This window comes from Emys orbicularis, chromosome 1 (genome assembly GCF_028017835.1).
Source record: "Emys orbicularis isolate rEmyOrb1 chromosome 1, rEmyOrb1.hap1, whole genome shotgun sequence".
Taxonomy (NCBI): Eukaryota; Metazoa; Chordata; order Testudines; family Emydidae; genus Emys; species Emys orbicularis.
Window position 1 is genome coordinate 116,769,139 of NC_088683.1, and position 23,504 is coordinate 116,792,642.

Here is a 23,504-nt window from a genome sequence, read left to right on the forward strand (position 1 = left end):
TCCATTTAGTTTAAACCGAATTAGCTCATGGTCACTCGAGCCAAGGTTGTCCCCTACAACCATTTCCTCAACGAGGTCCTCACTACTCACCAGCACCAAATCTAAAATGGCATCCCCCCTCGTCGGTTCAGCTACTACTTGATGAAGGAATTCATCTGCTAGCACGTCTAGGAACATCTGAGCCCTATTATTGTTACTAGCATTTGTTCCCCAATCTATGTCTGGGAAGTTAAAGTCCCCCATGATCACACAGCTCTTATTAGTTTTTACTTCCTTAAAAACATTAAATAGTTCTCTGTCCGCATCCAGGCTAGATCCCGGCGGTCTATAGCACACCCCAAGCAGTATCTCAGGGGAGGCTCTAGTAGTTCTTTTACCTAGTGTAATTATTGCCCAGACAGATTCCGTCTTATCCATTCCATCACTTATTTCTTTACATTTTAGCTCATTATTGACATACAATGCCACACCCCCACCTTTACCTTTTTTCCGGTCATTCCTAAACAGCACATACCCTTCCATACCTGTACTCCAGTCATGACTACCATTCCACCACGTTTCGGTTATTCCTACAATATCAGGTTTCATTTCTTGGACCAGGAGCTCCAATTCCTCCATTTTGTTACCTAGGCTTCTCGCATTTGTGTATAAACATCTTACCGTATGCTGTCTATCCTTTCTCCCATTAGTTATGCACTTTGGAACGGACCCCGTAGTGTCCATCCGCCCCCTCCTTCTCATGTCCAATTCCCTACCCCTACCTATATCTGTGCTTATCTCTTTGCCCTCTTTTTCAGTGTTGGAATCTGGCGTGGAGATTAACTGGACATCTCCCAACCTTCTCCCCCAAGTTCCTAGTTTAAAGCCCTTTTGATGAGATGAGCCAGCCTCCCTCCCAGAAGTCTATTTCCTTCCCTACTCAGGTGAAGTCCATCCCGCGAGAACAGCTGTCTGTCCCCGAAAGCCTCCCAGTGGCCATACATCCCAAAGCCCTCCTTATAGCACCACTCCCTTAGCCAGCTATTTATCCTCACAATTCTGTCTGCCCTTTGCTGTCCTTCTCTAGGAACAGGCAGAATCCCACTGAAGATAATCTGAGCCTCGACTTCCTTAAGCGTCTTCCCCAGCCTGGCATAATCTCCCTTGATTCTCTCTAGCGTGAACGTAGCCGTGTCATTCGTTCCTACGTGAAGGACGATCAAGGGGTTCTTACCTGCTCCTTTTAGGATCCTTTTCAACCGCAGGTCCACATCCCGTATCTTAGCGCCCGGCAGACAGCACACCCTTCTGTTTTCTGGGTCCGCCCTGGTCACAGGCCTGTCTAACCTCCTCAGTAAGGAGTCCCCAATCACATAAACCTGCCTTTGCCTGGGGGCAGCGCAATCTACCAATCTATCCCCTGTTCCCTGCGGCCGTAACTCCTGTCTGTCTCTATTTTCCCTTATAGTCCCCCTATTGCCATCCTGTATCCTCCCGGGGCCGAGTATTGATGCTGCTTCCATCAACTCCTCCCCCCTGTCTATTGGACTAGCCGCCCTTCTTTTCTTTCTCTGCCTCCCACCATCAGTTACCACCTGCTGCGTCCCCTCCTCGTTAGCCAAACACCCAAACCTGTTCCTGAGTTCTATTTCCCCCTCACTAGCTCTCCTTTTCCTTGGCCTGCTTCTCACGGTCACATGCTTCCACTGCTCTTGTTCTCCCCCCGACATTCCCCCCTCACAGACCATAGCCCCCGCTTCCATCTGCACCCCCGAGCATTCCCCTTCAGCCACCCCTTGCCTTTGCTCCATTAGCTGCTCAAACCCCCTTCTAAACTCCACCAGGGTTTCTACCTGCATCTCCAACCCCTGAACCTTTTCCTCTAACAGGGCAATTAGGCGGCATTTCATACAGACATACCTCTGATCAGGTGCACCTGCTAGGACCATATACATACCGCAGCTGCTACATGCTTTCATCTGCATTGTGTCCCCTGCTGCTTGGCTCATGGCTGCTACGGTCTCTACCTGCTGCCTCTGGGGAAACAGAGCACACCGACCGCCGCGCCCTCCTGCCTCCCCTTCCACCTCCCCCTGTGAACTCCCACTTAAACTCCCCTGTTAGCAGCCCTGTTGGCCGGCTCCTGGGGGCCGCTGCTCGCTGCTAGGGCCACTGCTCGGCTGGGAGGCCTCTTCTATAGGCCCCCTAATCAGCTAAGCTCCGCCCCCTAATCAGGGCTCAGGGCTCGGGGCTCAGCACACTGCCCCTACAGGCCTCTACACATACAAGCACTACAAAGACAGACGCAAGTACAGATACCTTCTCCTCCAATGAGACTCACTCCCACTTAAACTCCCCTGTTAGCAGCCCTGTTGGCCGGCTCCTGGGGGCCGCTGCTCGCTGCTAGGATCGAATTATCGCGTCTCGTTGGGACGCGACAATCGATCCCCAAATCGATGCTCTTACTCCACCAGCGGAGGTGGAAGTAAGCGCCATCGACGGGAAGCCACGGAGGTCGATTTTGCCACCGTCCTTACAGCGGGGTAAGTCGGCTGCGATACGTCGAATTCAGCTACGCTATTCACGTAGCTGAATTTGCATATCTTAAATCGACCCCCCCCGTAGTGAAGACGTAGTCTTAGTGTGGATGATTGCTATTTTTGTGTCTTCTTTCCTTCTTAATTTTCTTCATGCCTTTCAGTCTCTCCTGTTGTCAGGGCCACAGGGATAACTAGTATTTGTTTTGAATGTGATAAATAAGTACAAATTCCACTGATACAACCCCTTGTTTATATAGGATTTTCAGCACAGGTTGATTTGGAAACATTTCTCAAGACAAACTCCCTTTTCGTCCCTTTCCCAAATTTATTATTCATTAGTTCACTTTAACAAGGAGCAGTGATCCGTCCTCCCTCCTCAATTGAATTAAACCCCCAGATTCTAGAATACAGAAATAAGACAGTTACTGTTAATTCTGTACTTGTGTGCTGTGCACAAGATAATAGCAGTTCATTAGTCTCCTGTTCATTTTGGTTGGGACATCTGTAAATTGTTGTGAAATTTGTCTTTTCCTAAGGCACTCAGTCACTGTGTAGTGAACATTGCTATCCATAAAATGTCTGGAAGTTTTCACTTGAATGGAATTTTTTATATATTTTTTGGGAAAATCCTTTCCCTGTTTTTTTCCCCTGACACTCTCCTCCCCTTTGTTTTTAATTCCAGTATGTAGGCCCACTTTCAGAATCCTTCCAGTGACTTCAGTTACACTTCCACCAGGCACCTAGTTCTGAATTGACTAAGGGCAGGTCTTCACTACAGGGGGGGGTTGATTTAAGATACGCAAATTCAGCTACGCGAATAGCGTAGCTGAATTCGACGTATCAGAGCCGACTTACCCCGCTGTGAGGATGGCGGCAAAATCGACCTCCGTGGCTCCCCGTCAACGGCGCTTACTCCCACCTCCGCTGGTGGAGTAAGAGCGTCGATTCGGGGATCGATTGTCGCGTCCCGACGAGACGCGATAATTCGATTCCCGAGAGATCGATTTCTACTCACCGATTCAGGCGGGTAGAGTAGACCTAGCCTAAGATGTTACTGCTTTCCATAGCTCAGGTAATTCAATTTCCATGAGTGGTAAAGGGGAGTTTCCCTACCCACTAAGCAACACTGTTTGAGAGCTGAATTAGCTCTCACCTCTCATTTTCACTGAAGGTGTAAAAGTATAAATCTGTATGGTAGATATCACATCATTATGGTACAGCAGATTGTGTGGCATCAGCTACCTTCTGTTTCTTGGGAAGTTACTTTTCTGTCAGGGACATGACAGTCATTTTCATTTTCTAAAGAAGCTATTAATAGTTTGACAAGATGCTGGCTAAGGCAAAGAGGAGGCAGTTTCTTGAATCTGTTAAGTTTGCCTTCTGGAGTGATTGAGTTACAATCAGCACACCAAAATTTTTTAATAAGACTAGCTTAAGTTTATTATTCAGAAGTGGTAGCACTTTTATTTTCCAGTTTTGTACTGTATCAATATTGCTATGGTTTTTCCTGTATATTCTATAGCTTAGAGAGGGCATACGTTTTTAGGAAAGTGTTCTGATAAACTGAAATGCACAGGACAATACACTTTTAGTCCCTTTTATTTAGACTTAGGGCTTGTCTATACAAAAGTTTGGGAAAGAGAATCTAAATGAACTAAAGGTGTGAATTTAAAGTGGATTAGTTAAACCACATTAAATTCCTGTGTGGACGGTGTCCTTCTGAATTTAAGGGGTTTAAACTGGGTTAAATTCAGTTAACCTGGTTTGAAAACAGTTGTGTACACGCGACACAATCCGTCACAGTGCATTAACTCCACATTTATTGCAAACTCTGGAGTCCTTCTGCAAAGTGAACTAAGTCTGCTGCAAATTGAATTACTTCTGTGTGTTTGTGTGGACACAATGCTGTTGTGCACCATTTTGGCATGTGTCCAGCAGCTATCACACACTGCTATGTGAATGACAATTACTGATCTCTCTCTTTCCCTGTGTGCTCTCCTCTGCTTTGGTATTAAGTTGCCAGGATGTTTCTGTCATAGTTCAGGGCAACTATACCTCTGTTTCCCCTCTGGCCCAGAAAGGACATGTTCTTCTAGGCTTTTGGCTCCTCAACTGTTACCACTCTTGGGTTGAGATCCATGTCTCTCTCCCTTCTAAATGTTTTTTTTTCCAGGTTGCACAGTTCCCTGCACACACTTATTCCCAGCTAGCCAGACTACTTAAACAGGCCAGTGTCTGTGCTGTGCTTTCTCTTCAGAGGCTATAAACATAACTGCCCACAATTAAGTTACCGTATAGTTCTTTATAAGCAAGCACATTTATTCTTAAGGTGAAAACATTACAGAGAAAACATATAAAAAACAATAAAATAACCTACACATATGCTAATAAGCCAGAGATCACCCCCTCAGCTCCAGCAGGGACTTGATCAGGAGTCAGTCCTTCGGACCCTATAATGGGGTTTCCTGAGGTTACAAGTTCATAACAGCCATAGCATAGAACAAATGCCCAGACTGTGCAGATCAGCCTGTTTTTTGTTGTTGTTATTTTTAAAATACAAGTTGGGCCTTTGATCTTCATCCTTTGGGAACAGGTGATTAGCAGAAAATGGTGCTCTCTTCAGGGCATAGATTCAAAAGTTTGGACTGTTAAATATCTGGTGGAAGGCATTTGGATTCAGCTCCCCCTAGATATTTCCCAGGAATTTCACTTTGCACACGTGGTCCCAAAAAATCATTCTCTGCCCCGTTGTTCAATATAGTCCGTTGATGATCCTGGCCCACAATAATCTATAACCATGGCATTTAATACAATGGACTCAAATATATAAAACTTAATTCAGTAAGGTTTTTCAAGGATACTTCAGGAAATGGCCACATCTGTCGCAGTGCCCGCCACCATTTAAAAGCTGCATGGGGCCAGATTTTGCCGATTTACTCCTGGATTCCACTGTATCAGCATTGCTGTGATTCCACTATAGAAGCCCCATAGCATGCTTTGCGCAGCTGCATGGAGCTGTGCTGAGACAATGGTTCTCATCGCTATCTGGGATGAAGCATCAGTACTGGAAGCTCTTGTGAATAGAACAAAAATAAAGATTTGTTTGTGGACATTGCAAAGCAGATGACTGGGGTGGCGAACAGTGCTGGATAAAGGCAAGCAGCTCAGAAAGACGTATATTACAATTAGTGATGACAAAAAAATATCCAGCTGGGCACATGTAGCCTGTCCAGTTCTGGAGGAACTGGACAGTATTTTACATAACTACATAACCACCCAACACAGAAAGGTTTTGGAACCTGCTGCCTTTTCTCTTCCCCTTCTCCTTCACCACCTCCTTCGCCCCCCACCACGGATGACTAGCAAGACTACAAGGGAATAAGCACAAGGAGGCCAGTGGGGACCTGTTCCCTAACAGTCAGAATCTCCTTGGGACTGAGGTCCCAGGTAGAAAGCCAACCCGATTCCTGTCCTGCAGCAATGAGCCCGAATCCCAGCCAGAAATCCAGCCCAGGACCCAAGAGGCAGATCATCTGGCAGGAACTGTAGTGTGTAAGTGTACCTATCTTTACAATTTATTATTATTGTGCTGCCATGCTAGCTTCTGTTATGGGTGCCTCATGGCCTCAGCTATATTAGGGGGATGTGAGCTATGATCCTTTGAGTCTCCAGCCCTGCCTCCCTTCTTTGCTCACACTGTCTGCTTGGCCCCCCTGCAAGTGTTACCAAGTTGGCAGCTGCTCCACCTGGGTAATTTCCCTTTGTCATATGCTAAAGTACTGACTATTGACTGTTTTGAGGACCATGGAGGGCAAATACCCATCTACTTAGATCTGTCCTGCGCAGTGAATGCTCTTCCTCACCCTTTTCCCCTCAAAAGCTTCCCGAACAACCCCTGTTTGTCATCTCAAAATGGTGGCTGGCAGCATGGTGCAGCTGCAGCCTCTACCCCACTCCCCTTTCACAGTAGATTCAATGTTGGCAAAATTCACCTGAGATAATGATTACAGAGAAGTTTGATTAGTATTCTCAGTTTACATGAGGTACGCATGGATATCGCATGTCTGTAAAGCTACAAAAATTACTGCTCCCCGCTGAGGTACAAATGCCCTGTAACAAGCATTCTTACGGGAAAAGAATTGACAGTCATTGCAGAACCCTATCCATTTTTCTCTGCACTTTCTTCATATCTGCAGGGGAGATAAAGCAGAATCTAAGACTAAGAAATTGCTCAATTTTTGTCCTGATGTTATGGGGGATAGCCAAATGGTGACTTGCCCCGGTAAAGCTCACAACTCTCTTTTACTCCTGCAAGAGGCATTTCGGGGGTGGGGGGCATCTTGGTGAATAAACTTTACAGCATATCATGCCTGCCCTTTTCCTTTTTGAATAAGGCCATTCTTTGCCTCCTAGTCACTGGTCTCAGTGTAATGTCATTGAGAGTCAGGACAGCCTAACGGGGTTAATTACCCAGTTCGCATCCAGATGCTGCCCCCTGCTTGCTCTAGCTCATACCCATCCAATACCATGTAAGCACCTCCAAGGCACAACACAACTGCAAAGCCAGACCAGCAACATAATTCCCATCCGTAGCCTCCAAGGCATTATGGCAAAGCCAAACAGTATATGTTGCGCGCACACACACATCCCAGTGCACCCAGCACTCTCCTTACCATCTCTGAGGTTCCAGAATCTCAGGAAGGTAAAGTCAAAAACGTATATTAAAAAATGCTATCCTGGCTTGTCTGCAATATGAACAATTGCAGCCTTTTTTTCTTGCTTTCACAGCCTGCACACCTGCAGTTGCCCGACCCTCAAGACCAGGGCCTCTATTGACTGCTGAGTGGCTGGCCAACCTGAGGAGACAAAAACTGAAAACTTGGGACAAAATGTTGTGGATCTCATTATAGAATCTTAAATAAAAATAAAAAAAATAGCAAAGACATGGAGGCAATATTTGTGGCCAGACAGGGAGCTCTCCCAAGAGATTGTGGCAGTGGCCAAGGATAGCGTGGTAGTTGCCAGGGAAAGTATTACCATGGCCAAAGAGTGAAAAAAGACACAGAGATACAGAGGCAACTCATAGGTTCAATACTAAGCCAAAATGCTGTACTTAAAAGTATATTGCTGTTGGGGCAGCGCAGACAGCAGTCCTGTAAACCAGGATTCAGCCATGTTCTTCAGCCGCTGGACAATACACAATACTGGGAATCATAGAAGATTAGGGTTGGAAGAGACCTCAGGAGGTCATTTAGTCCAACCCCATGCTCAAAGCAGGACCAACACCAACTAAATCATCCCAGCCTGGGCTTTGTCAAGCTGGGCCTTAAAAACCTCTAAGAATGGAGATTCCACCACCTCCCTAGGTAACCCATTCCTATGCTTCACCACCCGCCTAGTGAAATAGTGTTTCCTAATATTCAACCTAGACCTCCCCCACTGCAATTTGAGACCATTGCTCCTTGTTCTGTCATCTGCCACCACTGAGAACAGCCGAGCTCCATCCTCTTTGGAACCCCCCTTCAGGTAGTTGAAAGCTGCTATGAAATCGCCCCTCACTCTTCTCTTCTGCAGACTAAACAAGCCCAGTTCCCTCAGCCCCTCCTCGTAAGTCATGTGCCCCATCCCCCTGATCATTTTCATTGCCCTCCACTGGACTCTCTCCAATTTGTCCACATCCTTTCTGTAGTCGGGGGCCCAAAACTGGACGCAATACTCCAGGTGTGGCCTCACCAGTGCCGAATAGAGGGGAATAATCACTTCCCTCGATCTGCTGGCAATGCTCCTACTAATGCAGCCCAATATGCCATTAGCCTTCTTGGCAACCAGGGCACACTGCTGACTCATATCCAGCTTCTCATCTACTGTAATCCCCAGGTCCTTTTCTGCAGAACTGCTGCTTAGGCAGGCAGTCGGTCCTCAACCTGTAGCGGTGCATGGGATTCTTCCATTCTAAGTGCAGGACTCTGCACTTGTCCTTGTTGAACCTCATCAGATTTCTTTTGGCCCAATCCTCCAATTTGTCTAGGTCACTCTGGACCCTATCGCTACCTTCCAGCTTATCTACCTCTTCTCCCCCCCCCCCCCAGCTCAGTGTCATCTGCGAACTTGCTGAGGGTGTAATCCATCCCATCATCCAGATAATTAATAAAGATGTTTAACAAAACCAGCCCCAGGACAAACCCCTGGGGCACTCCGCTTGATACTGGCTGCCAACTAGACATCGAGCCGTCGATCACTACCCGTTGAGCCTGACAATCTAGCCATCTTTCTATCCACCTTATAGTCCATTAATCGAATCCATATTTTTTGAACTTGCTGGCAAGAATACTGTGGGAGGCCATATCAAAAGCTTTGCTAAAGCCAAGATATATCACGTCCACTGCTTTCCCCATTTCCACAGAGCCAGTTATGTCATCATAGAAGGCAATCAGGTTGGTCAGGCATGACTTGCCCTTGGTGAATCCATGTTGACTGTTCCTGATCACCTTCCTCTTGTCCAAATGCTTCAAAATGGTTTCCTTGAGGACCTGCTCCATGATTTTTCTGGGGACTGAGGTGAGGCTGACCGGTTTGTAGTTCCCCGGGTTCTCCTTCTTCCCTTTTTTTAAAGATGGACACTATATTTGCCTTTTTCCAATCGTCCAGGACCACCCCCGATCACCACGAGTTTTCAAAGATAATGAATGGCCAATGGTTCCGCAATCACATCAGCCAATTCTCTCAGCACCCTCGGATGCATTAGATCTGGACCCATGGACTTGTGCATGTCCAGCTTTTCTAAATAATCCTTAACCTGTTCTTTCACCACTGAGGGCTGCTCACCTCCTCCCCATACTTTGTTGCCCAGGACAGCAGTGTGGGAGCTGACCTTGTCTGTGAAGACCGAGGCAAAAAAAGCATTGAGTACTTCAGCTTTTTCCATATCATCTGTCACTAGGATGCCTCCCCCATTCATTAAGGGTCGCACGCTTTCCCAGACCTTTTTCTTGTTGCTTACATACCTGTAGAAACCCTTCTTGTTACCCTTCACATCCCTTGCTAGCTGCAACTCCAGTTGTGTTTTGGCCTTCCTGATTACACCCCTGCATGCTTGAGCAATATTCATATATTCCTCTGTAGTCATCTGTCCAAGTTTCCACTTCTTGTAAGCTTCCTTTTTGTGTTAAGCCAAGCTGGTCGCCTGCCATATTTGCTATTCTTTCTGCACATTGGGATGGTTTGTTCCTGTGTCCTCAATAAGGCTTCTTTAAAATACAGCCAGCTTTCCTGGACTCCTTTCACCCTCATATTAGCCTCCCAGGTGATCTTGCCCATCAGTTCCCTAAGGGAGTCAGTCTGCTTTTCTGAAGTCCAGGGTCCGTATTTTGCTACTCTGCTTTCTTCTTTTTGTGAGGATTCTGAACTGAGTCATCTCATGGTCACTGCTGTCCAAATTGCCCAGGAATACAAGTAACTCCTCCCTACTGTTCCATAGCAGCAGTGCTCCCAGAGGCCATTCCCTTCACGGGATGAACAGACAATTCCATCTGGGCACCCAGCTCTTTTGAGCCCTCCAGCACTCCTGATAACTTTGAGCTGAATCATCCAACCTGTTACCCAGGATATATTTGTGTATGGCACACCACATTAATATGTATTCAGGAACGACATTAACTACAACTGTGAATTGTATTTCTTTTCCCAGAATGCTGGTCACTCATGCTAAGGTACGTCCCATAACACTGCAATAGCTGAAATGTTCCCTTGGCACAGGCAAATACAGAACTAGTCAGAAACAAAATGTATGAATAGAATGTCTTGGTACAGGTAGGAGGTGCCTCCACACCCCAATAACCCCTGGAATGTGGTATCCAAAACAAAGATAAGGATGGTACGGAAAAACAAGTACAGACTGGTGGGTGATGTATAGCGTGCTCTCAAACCTGTAAGCAACTGTGCTGTAAGTATAGGTAATCTTAGATGCGTATTTTTGAAGCGGACCTTCCATGTAAGGTAAGTGCTGTGAGATTGCTTCCCAGAAAGCGTGGTATATGTGTCTCCATTTCATGCTGTAGTGCCTTGTCTTTGGCTAATAAGATGATTAAGCTTGGCAGTTTGGTTTTCAGATATTTAAAATATCAAACCATAACTGGTAATTGGTTATACCTAGTTAACAATTCCCAGAAGTGCCATGAACAGGAAGAGGTGCAGGCAAAGCATATACTTGCCTGTCACTTTAACTTTCCTTTTCCCCCATAATTTTGTTTTGCCCTTTACTGCACTGTTGCACTTTCAGTTTTAGCTTCACTGTTTTAAAGGTTTGTTTACAGTTTAGTTAATAGATTTGTTTTAAAACGTATTGTTTCGTACTAAAAATTATTTTATTATTGGTGCAATTAAAATGTAACATTGCTATATTGGTTGGAAAAAACGGGGGAAAAAAACACATTCCAATCTCTTCTACTAACAGTACCACTTTCCTTTCAAACAGCCAAATGCACACTCCACTACTACTGTGCACCTGCTGAGTCAGTAGAAAAAAATTCCTTCCGTCCAAGTGGCCTGAGACTGGCTTCATTAACCAGGGAAGCAGAAGTTAATTTGTGTCTCCTAAGATAACTGGAGCAACCTCCGAACTATTAATGTCCACAGTGATCCTGGGGGCAAATATTCCTTTTTCCATTAATGTAAATAAACCTGAGTTCTGAAAGATCCTAGCATTGTGGAACCTTCTAGACCACCCTGCATTTGTCTGTAACCTGCAACCTGCCATAGTGGTCAGCCAACCCTTGGAGCACTATGGAGAAATAACCCTTTCTGTTTATAAATTCTGTGCTATAGTGGTGTGACAATTTATAGGTACATAATCCCATCAGCTGTCCCAATACAGTTTGGGAATACCATGCATACAAAAAGACACAATCTCCTGAGAATTACCAACCTTTATAACCTGATGCAACAGTACAGTAACTCCTCACTTAACATTGTAGTTATGTTCCTGAAAAATGCGACCTTAAGTGAAACGATGTTAAGCAAATCCAATTTCCCCATAAGAATTAATGTAAATAGGGGGGGTTCCCCTACTCTGCAAGCACCAGGGGCGGGGGGCTCAACCCTCAGCCCGCCCACTCCACCCCTTCCCCCAAACCCCCTTTCCCATCCTGAAATTCTCTCGTGACTTCTGGCCATCCGATATCTACAAAACAATCCTTTCCCACCAAACCACACTAGTTTCTTGAGTCCAGAAATGGTGCTGCATGGTGTGAAGTTACTCCAGGACCCAGTCTTCTACTATCAACTGCTCAGTGTCCTCTTCTTCATGGTCCCTGTCCTGCTTTCTCCACTTCTGAATCTTTTTACTGCTGGAGGAGCTGTTGCCATTGCTGCCACATCTGCTTCGTGGTGTGATGGGGAAAGTTCAAAGCCAAATTCATCCGGCTTTCAGAGTTTAAATAGAGCCCAAGCAGCCTCTATGTATTTTGTGATCGCTATCATAGTGGTGCAGAGCAGTGTTTGGTCCGTGCTGACCAACAGCAACTTGAAAAGGGGGTAGCCCACCCAGAAAGAAAGTATGGGATGGGGACAGTGGAAACATGGGATTTTAAAAAAAATATGAGATTGCCTAGTTTCTTGCTTTGAATCCCACAACTCTCAGCGAGAAACATCTCAGAATGCACACTGCTCAATAGTGAAGCAAAGGTCCATGGGATGCTCAGAGAATACCTTGTCCTCAGTATGCAGCAAGCTGTTGTGTGTACATGCTATGCGATTTGAAAGATGGAAAGTGTGCTCCATATACACACTTTTGGTGCGGCTCATTTGCTGTGTGTTACCTGACGCTCATCAAAAAGCTTCAGATTAAACCCGCTTTGTAGATGAGCCCTAAGGGTATGTCTCCATAGCATAGCAAACCCAGATCTGTATGACCCAGGCCTGCAGATTTGGTGTTTCCAACCCTGCGCTTCGGCATTCACATTGCTTTGGAAACTCAGGTCTCTCAACTGTGCTGGTGTGTTCATACTGCACTATGCAGAGTTGAGTCAGAACTTCAGCTTCTGTGGGCATATACCATCATATCCCAGCATTCTTAGTCCCCTCACCAGCTGTACCTGCTCTAGGGCTTGGTTCGTTGTGGGAGAACTTGTCTGTCCCTCCTGCAGGAGTTGATTGGAAGTGTTTTGTGTGGTTTTAGCCTGCCAACACATCCAGCTGAGCCATTTTGTGTCCACATGCTCCTGGCAGTCAGAGCCAGAATCCTGGCCTAACATGGATCCTGACCCACTGGAAGAACTTCCCCATCTCTCTGTCAGTTCTATTTCTGGAATCACACATAGAATCTGTGAGGCGCTCATGGACATTTCAGCGGCAGGTTTTTGACCTACCAAAGGCACCTTTCGGAGGTGGGTACTGCCATGCCAGTTGTGATCCAGCTGATACTGCTTAAGCCTTAGCTACAGATTTCCCCTGTGTAGACTGGCCTTTCTGGAGCAGGGCCACAAGTGCGAACTGGTGGGATCACATTATTATGCGGACCTGGGATGACCAGCAGTGGATCCATAACTTTCATATGAAGAAGCAGATGTTCCTTGAGGTTTGGAGCAGCTTGCCCCAACCCCAAGCACCACATCTACATGAGGGAGGCCATGGTATTCCAGTTGCGGCTCACTATAGCTATCTGGAAGATGGCTACCCCAGAATGCTGTAGGCCAGGGGTGGGCAAACGTTTTGGCCCGAGGGCCACATCGGGGTTGCGAAACTGTATGGAGGGCCAGGTAGGGAAGGCTGTGCCTCCCCAAACAGCCCGGCCCCTGCCCCCTATCCGACCTCTCCTGCCCCCTGACTGCCCTCCTCAGAACACAACACCCATACAACCCCCCCACTCCTTGTCCCTGACCGCCCCCTCCTGGGACCTCTGCCCCTAACTGCCCCCTGGGATCCCATCCGCTATCTAACTCCCCCTGTTCCCCGTCCCCTGCCCCCCCCGAACCTCTGCCCTATCCAACTGCCCCCTGTTCCCCGTCCCCTGACCGCCCCCCCCCCCGAACCTCTGCCCCATCCAACCGCTCCCTGTCCCCTGACTGCCCCCCGGGACCTCCTGCCCTTTATCCAACCCCCTGGCCCCGTGGCTGCAGGGGAGGGGGAGCAGTGGGGGAGGGGCCCGGGGCTAGCCTCCCGGGCCAGGAGCTCAGGGGCCGGGCAGGACTGTCCCGCGGGCTGGATGTGGCCTGAACGCGGTAGTTTGCCCACCTCTGCTATAGGCCCTGTTTTAACTAGTTTGGAGTTGGCAAACCAACTGTGGGGGTTATTGTGGCAGAGGTTTGTGAGGCGATCAGGATTGTTATGTACCCAGAAGTGGAGGGCATTATAAATGTTCCTGAACACTTGGTGGCTTTCAGAGAAGGGATTTTGCAAACTACACCAGGGCCATTGACTGACTGAACTGATGTGCCTATAGTTTGCCCTTGGCAAGAAGCACATAAACTATAAAGAGTACTATATTCATCATTATGCAGTCCTTGGTTGACCATAGGGGCAAATTCATGGGCACTAACATAGGATGCATTGGGTGTTCTGGAGATCAGGACTTTACCTTCATGGACTAGCTGAAACGTAATTCCCACCAAATGATATGGTTATAGATGGAGTCACTGTCCCCGCTGTTATTCTAGGGGACCCTGCTTACCCTCTGTTGCCACGGCTTATGAAACCATACCCTAATTTCAGACAATTTAGCAAAAGAAGGTTCAGCTACGCACACAGTAGCTGTGCGATGGGCATTTGGCAGAATGACACCCCGTTGTTGCTGCCTTCAAAACCACTTGTATGCCAGTGTTGTCAGTACAGTCTGCAGTATTGTGGCCTGGTGTGTTCCTGTTTGCCAGGAGCGGACTCAAGATAGTGCTGGATTTCTGAACTGGTACTTACAGCCAGACAGTGTGCCTGTAATCACTGGTGCTGGATCCACATGCGCAATGGAAATCAGAGGTGCTTTGTGCACCAACATAATGGGTGTGCATGATCCCATGCATGCGGGGAATGAAATGGTATTTGCAGTTGTGCTGTGTATGGATGTGGGGAACCCATGGACTTTTAAAAAAATGTGCTGGTATTATGTATTACAAATTTTGCAAACACTTTTTCTGAATTGTATGGAGATGTTCTGCATTTTGTAAATACTAGCTATGTACTTAAGATTACAGTTTATGGATTACCATAATGACAATTTTTAGTATGACACTTCTAAAGAATAGGCATATGATTACATTTACTAAAGATTGTCACTTTTAATGTTATGTATAATAAAACTTGCTATTGTAGCTGTCTGTGCAAATTCAGCACTTTTTATTTTACACATGTATTTACATAGCAGTGTAAGAACAAGAAAGGGAGACCAGCTACCATCAAAATATATAACACAGTAACCAAACTCAGTGTCAAAACAGTTAAAGGTGTATGTTACCAAATGACATGGCCAGCTATTTCTGGGTGTCCCCTGTCTTGGTTCTCCTTGTCCTTTCTGGTGTGTCTTATATATGGGACCTGGAGTGGATGAATGCACAGGAGGTGCATATGTCTGTTCCAAGTGGTACTGTTCTTTGGCTGTGACATGGTCTATCCAACCACTGAATTGTCCAAAGGCTATATAATCTACAGGGCACGATAGCATGGCAGGGACTCAGGGCATGGGGCTGGCACAGGAGCAGAAGGTAGCAGTGGAGCCTGCAGTTTAGTAGTCAGGAGCTCAAATAATTGCCCGAACAGATCCTTCTGCTGCACTCTGTCTTCCTTTTTCAACCTGCAGTCATGCTCCCTGAATTTTTCCATCGGTCTCTCCTCATGCTGTGCAGCTGTTCTCTCTCTTTCCACCCTTCTTGCATCCTTATTCTTCTGGAACTCTAGCTGCTGATTCATTTTATCTAGAATCTCTTCCATCAACTCATCTTGGACTCTTTCTCCTTGCCTGCAATAGGTGAATTTCCCCCAGGCTGCTGGTGGCATGTTTTTCCTGTGCAAAGTGCCTTGAAAGGAAAAAGAAAGCACATTATTGACAGTGGAAATTTTTTTTACATTTTCTACTCTGTCAAAGGGGCTGCTTTCACTCAAGGTGAAAACATAATACTTTTATTATCTGGCTTTATTTTCTTCACGTACAAAACAGTAGCCACTTCCCATGTCCTGTGGACCAGCACTGAAAGCCTTCGCACATCATGGTGAGATACATGTACAAAACGTTGAAATGATTTCAACATCTGTAACTGGGCAAGCTCCTCTCCCGGTGGGGGGTCATTACCAGATAGCCATGGATGCCTCTTGATTGTCAACACCTCTGAGTTTTTATTTATGTTGCCACCACAAAGGCACCCTCACAATCTGCGTGCAGCACTTCTGCTTACAGTGTCCTTCAACCTCAGCCCTTTCTCCAGGGAGAGGAAGTGATCTCATCAGCCAGAGACCTGACTTCCCCTGGGTTCTCCTAGCCCCTCTCTCCTCCTTTAGATGTCCTTCCTGTGCTTTTTAACTACCTTCTCAGTTGATGGGATAATTAGCCCCTTTGCCTATACTGGCACTAGAAAATGTTCAGAAAAGGGCAACTAAAATGATTAGGGGTTTGGAACGGGTCCCATATGAGGAGAGATTAAAGAGGCTAGGACTCTTCAGCTTGGAAAAGAGGAGACTAAGGGGGGATATGATAGAGGTATATAAAATCATGAGTGATGTGGAGAAAGTGTATAAGGAAAAGTTATTTACTTATTTCCATAATACAAGAACTAGGGGTCACCAAATGAAATTAATAGGCAGCAGGTTTAAAACAAATACAAGGAAGTTCTTCTTCACGCAGCGCACAGTCAACTTGTGGAACTCCTTACCTGGGAGGTTGTGAAGGCTAGGACTATAACAGCGTTTAAAAGAGAACTGGATAAATTCATGGTGGTTAAGTCCATTAATGGCTAGTAGCCAGGATGGGTAAGGAATGGTGTCCCTAGCCTCTGTTTGTCAGAGGATGGAGATGGATGGCAGGAGAGAGATCACTTGATCATTGCCTGTTAGGTCCACTCCCTCTGGGGCACCTGGCATTGGCCACTGTCAGTAGACAGGATACTGGGCTAGATGGACCTTTGGTCTGACCCGGTACGGCTGTTCTTATGTTCTTATGCTCATCAACCAACAGTCTGATTAGGTAATTAGGTTGTCTATTCCCAATCACGGCTTTTCTGGAGGAACTAGTTAGTGTCTAAATGACCAGAGTGCTCGGTCAGCTGCTGGCTCTCAGCACACTGTCACAACATTCCTTTTCTCTTTTCTGGGGGTTGGGAGGGACTTATGAGGGGTCCAGTCACTAGCTCTGTTTTTTCAATACTTACTTTCAGACAGGACAAGTTCTGGAGAACATTGATATTGTGGTGGTCCCAAACTAGAAACGTGAACTACTTCTTCCATGCCAGGGGAGGACAGCCATCCATCTATGCTAAGGAGATATTTAGGCATCTATTGACTGACCAACACATCTTGGAATGGAGGGGGCTCATGAGTTGCAGAGGTGGCCCTGAAAGTATGCCCTGCCCTGGAAAGTAACTGAGCGTCTGGAGTTCCTACTCCTTTAGAAGTATGCTTGTATCACCAGCCAGCAATGGTTGAAAATTCATGGTAAAATCAGTAAGATGCTGATTTAGCATGGACATGCAGTACAGCCTCCTTACTAGCATCTTGCATCTCTGTGCAAACCTGACTGACTGCCAGCCATGGGGACTCCTAATACAGCCAGCCAGCCATCCTCTTCTCTAAGGGTACGTCTATACCCAGCCGCTAGTTCGGCGGCCGGCAATCGAACTTCTGGGTTTGACTTATCGCGTCTTGTCTGGACGCGATAAGTCGAACCCGGAAGTGCTCGCCGTCGACTGCGGTACTCCTGCTCGGCGAGAGGAGTACCGCGGAGTCGACGGGGGAGCCTGCCTTCCGCGTGTGGACCTAGGTAAGTTCGAACTAAGGTACTTCGAACTTCAGCTACGTTATTCACGTAGCTGAAGTTGCGTACCTTAGTTCGATTTGGGGGGTTAGTGTAGACCAAGCCTAATTTGGACTCACACTCCGGTTTTGTTTGGACTCCTAACAGCCAAGTTGTTTTGGGACTCAGTTTATAGGCATTCTGGGCAAATATGGGAGTGGCTGATTTTTGAGGTGTGCTATATTATTAGACTGCTGTTATTTGTGGAGCCCAACTTATAACAATCAGAGTAACAAGTAAAATATTTCATAACTCCTTGATTAATTTTTTTCTTCTTTTTATTGTGTCCATTTTGAATCCCACATGGTGTTGGGAGGAAAAGCGGGGGGAATGCTAGGGGAATGGTGTGGCTTCCACCCTGAACAGAAGCACAGCAGCACTCTGGTTTTCATTAATAACTTAATAGGGCCATAAGCTGGAAATCTATCCCATCCATATATCAATAAGAAACAACAGAGTGGCAGAAACTTACCAGGCTCCGGTTCTAGTGCTTGTTCCTGATGCCTGTTCTGTAGTGGGCCACTGCCCAGGGCCGTCCTCAAACAGCACCTCCTACTACAGACCCAGGATTTGCTGTAGCTGCTCCGGCTGCATAGCTATTTAGTTACTGGTCTCAGCACCAGTGTCACCTCTTGCACTGCATCTGACGGCTGTCCTCTGGCAGTGTCTGTGTCTCGGGGATCATAAGGGTGCCATCCTTGCTCAGCAGATTGTCATGCCTCACTGTGGGCCCACTGCTTGTTACAATTCCCAGTACCCCATCAATTTCTTTGTGAAAGGGACAGGAAGATGGATATTTCAGAGGTGCTCTTAGCATTTTTGACTTTGCAATGGTTTGTCTTCAGCCACTTGATTTGCTTTCTGCATTTTTCTGGGGTCTGGTCAATTCCCAACACCACCAGCTGCTCAAATATAGCTTTGTAGATCTGATCATTTCTTGTACTCTTAGTGAAATTGAATGTCTTTCTCGCTTTGTGCCAGAGGTTAACCAGAATCCATCTGTGTTCTGGCCAGCTAGCAACATGCTTGATGCAGGACTTTTTCTTAGTGTTGGCCATAGGTAGTACACACAAAGGTTAACAGTTTCCAGTTGAGAGGGTGTGTGTGTGTGTGTGTGTGTGTGTGTGTGTGTGTGTGTGTGTGTGTGTGTGTGTGTGTAAATGAAGGGTTAAATGCTGAGCAGCTACATTTGAACCAAGTGGTTTCTTCTGAAGTGAGTGGGAAGGTTTGGGGTGGAAGGGCTGGGGAAAACCGCTCTATAGAACTGTGAGATCGCGTTGGTGGAATCTCCAGACCTGAATCTGGTGACCTGAACTTGATCTGCATCCACACTGCAAAATGCTGGGCTTTGTCCCATGTCACAGCAGGACTTGGGCTCTGACCCACCTCCCTAACAGGGTCTGTGGGCCCGAGTTAGACTGCTTTCTGTGTGGATGGAAGGGTTTTTACATTTTTAAATCTGTCAGAGCCTGGGTTTAGTGTGCTATGTGGGCATACTCTTAAGTGGCCTTAATTAGGTATAGCTCAGATGAACCATATTAAGGCCATTTCAGTTCTGAATGAGCGGGTCCACACATATTTAATGTGATTTGATTAATCTGCTTTAAATTCACACCTTTAGTTAGTTTGGATTAATTTTCCTGAAGCCTCATGTCGACAAGTCCTCAATGAATGTGCTTCAGATACTGTTTTGGAAATAGTACAATCTGATTTGCATGCCCTTATCCAATGTGGCAGAACAGGAATGAACAAACTAGTAGTCCAGACAGTGAGGACTTAATCAAACTGATTTTTTGTCAAGTTCTTGTTCAAAGAAATTGGCTACTTTGCTGTTTTATTTCAAGACCTAGAGCATAGTCTCTTGACAATTGTCCAGCCTAATTGTACGACACTGTACACTTTACTGTGAAAGGGAAGAATCCTCCTCTGACTCATGTGGGAATAAGTGAACTAAGAAGGCTTTGCCATCGCTAATTCCTGACTTAAAAAATCTGTGGGCTACCATGTTTTGGTAGCCAAATAGCTTACTGTGTTATAAACTTAGTTCACTTCTTTTCTGTGCCTGAGCTTTTAAAGTAAGCTTTAGCAATGTTATTGCCAAACTTAGTGCATCAGCCAACTGTTTAGATAGGGTTCAAGTGAACAAATACTTTCACACCTATTAACAATTTTGCTAGCAGTAGTTAGTGAACGGGACTTGAAAAACAGTCCCTAGAAAGAGCAAGGTAAAAATTTCCTGTGCTATTGCATCTTCTGAAATGTAAAGGAAACAGCAGTATACTGTTTGTACGTTGTCATTTAACTTTCTATTTTTAAAATGTGATTCACTGCCTCTTGTTTTTTGTTGTTCCTTTTTCTGCCTTTACTCCTCGTTTTTCTTCTTTCCCTTAACAGTTTCTGGTTTATCTTCTTTGCATTGTTTTCAGCGTATGTTCCTTCTTTTTTCTTCTCTCTACCTTTACCCTGTTATCTTTTCCCATATTATGTTTTGTAACTCACCTATAATTTTTTTTCTCTTTCCATTTATCCAAGCATCTCCTTTAGTACCGTATTCTCTCTCTTAACTTACCCTATCAGTCTCTTCCATCTGGTCATCCAGAAACACAACCTCATCACAAAACATATCTTCCTGGATAGGACTTGGATATTTAGTGAGACACACTGTAGCCAGAGGACCAAACATACTGGCAAAAGATACGGCGAAAGGGGAAGGGCAGGGCAGTGTCCAGGTGAGAATCATAGAATGGTAGGACTAGAAGGGATCTTGAGAATTAGTTTACCCACGCTTGATCTGTTTGGAAAGAGGAGGGTGCTGTCCTTGAACCCTTCTCAGGTGCTCCATCTCTATCAGCCCCTGGCTAGTAGATGTGGGATAAACTTGGTCTGCACTCCCTACATTTTCTGCAGTCTCCTCACAGCTGCTGAAAGGAAGAAGGAACACTGTTGTCTTTATTCTCCCCTTTCCCTGAGTTGCTCCAAGGATGATAATGGGGGATCTGCTGTTCTTATAATGCCTTGTTGTTTGTGGAGGGAATCCTCACAGCATAATAGTTCTAGTGCCTGCATCTATTGCTGCTTAGAGCTTCCCTGGCAGCAATGACCTGACTCTTGTCAGTGTCACTGCTGACTGCAGAGTTCTGAATGGCAGCCATGTAGACTGAAAAGCCTCTCTGAGGAGTGACTGAGGCCCTGGAACTGTCTGCAAGTGAATTTAGAAAAACAGCACTGTATTAGTTTACACTAGGTTCATATTTGGAGGATCATTTTTACAGCCACGGGGTCTAGAGATTTTATTTTTAAATGAAATCTCAAGTTGCAAAAGCTGAGGCACTTGCCTGGGAAAGATTCATACACGTTGAATGGGTTCAAGTTTGTTTATGAAATTGAGTTTCCTGACAAACTACAGTTTAGGGAGGGAGGGAGGGAGGGGAGCAATTTGAAAGGGGGAAAAAATTAGGTTGTTCTTTTGGAGTTTAGACCATGGCCATAGGAAAATAAATGATCTGAAAAAAGATGGAGGCGTCTCTGTTGGGTTTGTCATTTTTCAGTGACAACAGCGTAGAGAAAGAGCCTATAATCGTAAAACTCACTTTAAGTTTGATTCTTGAGGTTTTGAAAAATTGCATTTTTGACAGCTGGAAGTATTATGGAGAAATTGGGAAGTAACTAATAGAGGACACTTTCCACTTGGGGTGGGTCAAAATGGAGGGTGGTTTTTTTTTGTTTGTTTTTGTTTTTTTGAGATATTGGGTATTGAATATGTTTTTTTTAATTGATACAGATATGATCTCAAACACCATGAGTACGTGACTTCAGAAATGGACAACTGGATCTATTATAAATTGTGATTGGCCTTAAGCTGACTTGCAGCCATAAGAAAACCTCACAGTATCTCTATCTCATTCCTGCTTGATACCTATATAGTCACCTCACGCCACCAGTTCAATCATGTATGGAAGTGCTCGGTCAGTTGGTAAGGTTGAACCAAGCAACCAGAGTCCTGGGCGTTCACCAAGGTTGCCAAGATCACCGCGCTTGGGTCATCGTCGAACCAACAGCACAGGTGGGAGCTCTGGAAGCAGTGCTGGGGGTGGGAGTGGGAAAACGCTTTCCATGGAAAATATTCAGTCCTTAAATGCTGCCTATGCAACATCTGGCCCTATGTATCTAAGTGACCATGAGAACGTGGGTGCCGACACCCCTAAAAGCACCATGACTCTTGGCCGATCCGGGGGGCGGCTGCCTTATGGTGTTAGGATGACTGCTATGGGTAGCAGCCCCAATATTGCCAGTAGTGGGGTTGCCAGTGATACTATTGCATTTGGAGACCACCACCTCCCTTCAGTGAGCATGGCATCCACTGTGCCTCACTCACTGCGCCAGGCCAGGGATAACACTATAATGGATCTGCAGACACAGCTCAAAGAGGTGCTACGAGAAAATGATTTGTTGCGCAAGGATGTGGAGGTGAAAGAAAGCAAGCTGAGCTCCTCCATGAACAGCATCAAGACCTTCTGGAGTCCCGAGCTAAAGAAGGAGAGAGCCTTGAGAAAAGATGAAGCTTCCAAAATCACCATTTGGAAGGAGCAGTATAGAGTGGTGCAGGAAGAAAACCAGGTAAGTTTTACTCATTTGTAATGACTTGTCCAGCTATAAAGTGAATCAGTGGTAGAGAATTTTAGTAATTTAGATTTTTCTTTTGGCACCCATAAAGATCAATTTTGCACCTGTGGGGGTATTAGAGTTTGTTCTGTTGGGCCAGAGGTGTTAACAAAAGCCATTCACTGTCCAACATTAAACAGTTTTAAACAAGATTTGGGGTTTGGTATACAGTGGCCTCAGCCTGGTTAGTACTATGGTTAACATATAATTAAAAATACTTTTGCACTTTTATTAAAGATGCAGAAAAGGAAAAACAGTTAAAGCATTTGAAATGTAAAGTGTTAAATAAGGATTTCATTTTAACAGCATCCCCTGTTCCCTTTTCCTTTAGCTGGAAAGAGATTTTAGAAGGAAATTTGTTTGACAGTCTCAGAGGGCTTGTCTATATTACCCGCAGGATCGACGGGCAGCAATCGATCCAGCGGGGGTCGATTTATCGCCTCTAGTCTAGACGTGATAAATCGACCGCCGAGCACTCTCCCGTCAACTCCGGTACTCCACCGAAGCGAGAGGCGCAGGCAGAGTTGATGGGGGAGCATTAGCTGTCGACTCACTGCAATGAAGACACTGCTGTGAGTAGATCTAAGTATGTCGAACGTAGCTGAAGTTGTGTAAGTTAGATCTATTACCCCCCCACTAGTGTAGATCAGGCATTAGATAGACAAGGTGGGTAAGTAATATCTTTTATTGGGCTAACTTCTGTTGGTGAGGGAGACAAGCTGTTTAGGGTATGGCTTTTAGCTGCCTCTTTCTGGTCATAGGCTTACAGTAGTGCTGTAAAATATACAGTCCTGGCTGACAAACTGGACTCTTGTTAGACGCAATGAAAAAGGAGAGAGATAGGAAAGTAAAGAAATAAGGTAGGGAAGGAAAAGGATATATAGGGTGGGGGGAGACAGTCTCAATCCCAGATGGTGTTCAGGATTCAGCCGGAGTTTGTGGAAGTGATAATGTCATTTGGTTCCTTTTCTCTGGCCCCGTCTGGTGCGGACACTTCTCAGGATGATGAAGGACTGGTGTCCCAGGGCAGGGGTGGAGATGGCAGCCATGATTGTGAAGGTCACTTTAGTGGCCAATTTTTCTCCAACAGTCTCTTTTTTTTAAGAACGTATTTTGTCCACCAATTAGGCCTGGTTTCCTACATACTAATTTTGGTTAATTGGTTTTCAGTCTAACACTGTTCTTGTTTACCAGAAATTACAGTCCCGGAATTATATCTGTAGGCCTGTTGGTTTGTTCTAATTCAGTCTTCCTGTCTCCCTTTTGCAACTTTTCCCATCAGCAGTTTTATTATAGGTTATTGTGACACTATGAACTTTCACTTACTTTTTACTGTT

At 45.7% G+C, this 23,504-nt stretch overlaps 1 protein-coding gene across 1 annotated transcript in view; it reads left to right on the top strand.

Moving 5' to 3' along the window:
- ERC1 (ELKS/RAB6-interacting/CAST family member 1) overlaps positions 1–23,504 on the top strand; it is a 569,800-nt gene that overhangs the window by 10,106 nt on the left and 536,190 nt on the right. Inside the window, exon 2 of the mRNA XM_065406940.1 lies at positions 21,287–22,122. Coding sequence (XP_065263012.1) covers positions 21,454–22,122 — 669 coding nt within the window. The 5' untranslated portion in view covers positions 21,287–21,453. The remainder of the gene's footprint in view (positions 1–21,286; positions 22,123–23,504) is intronic.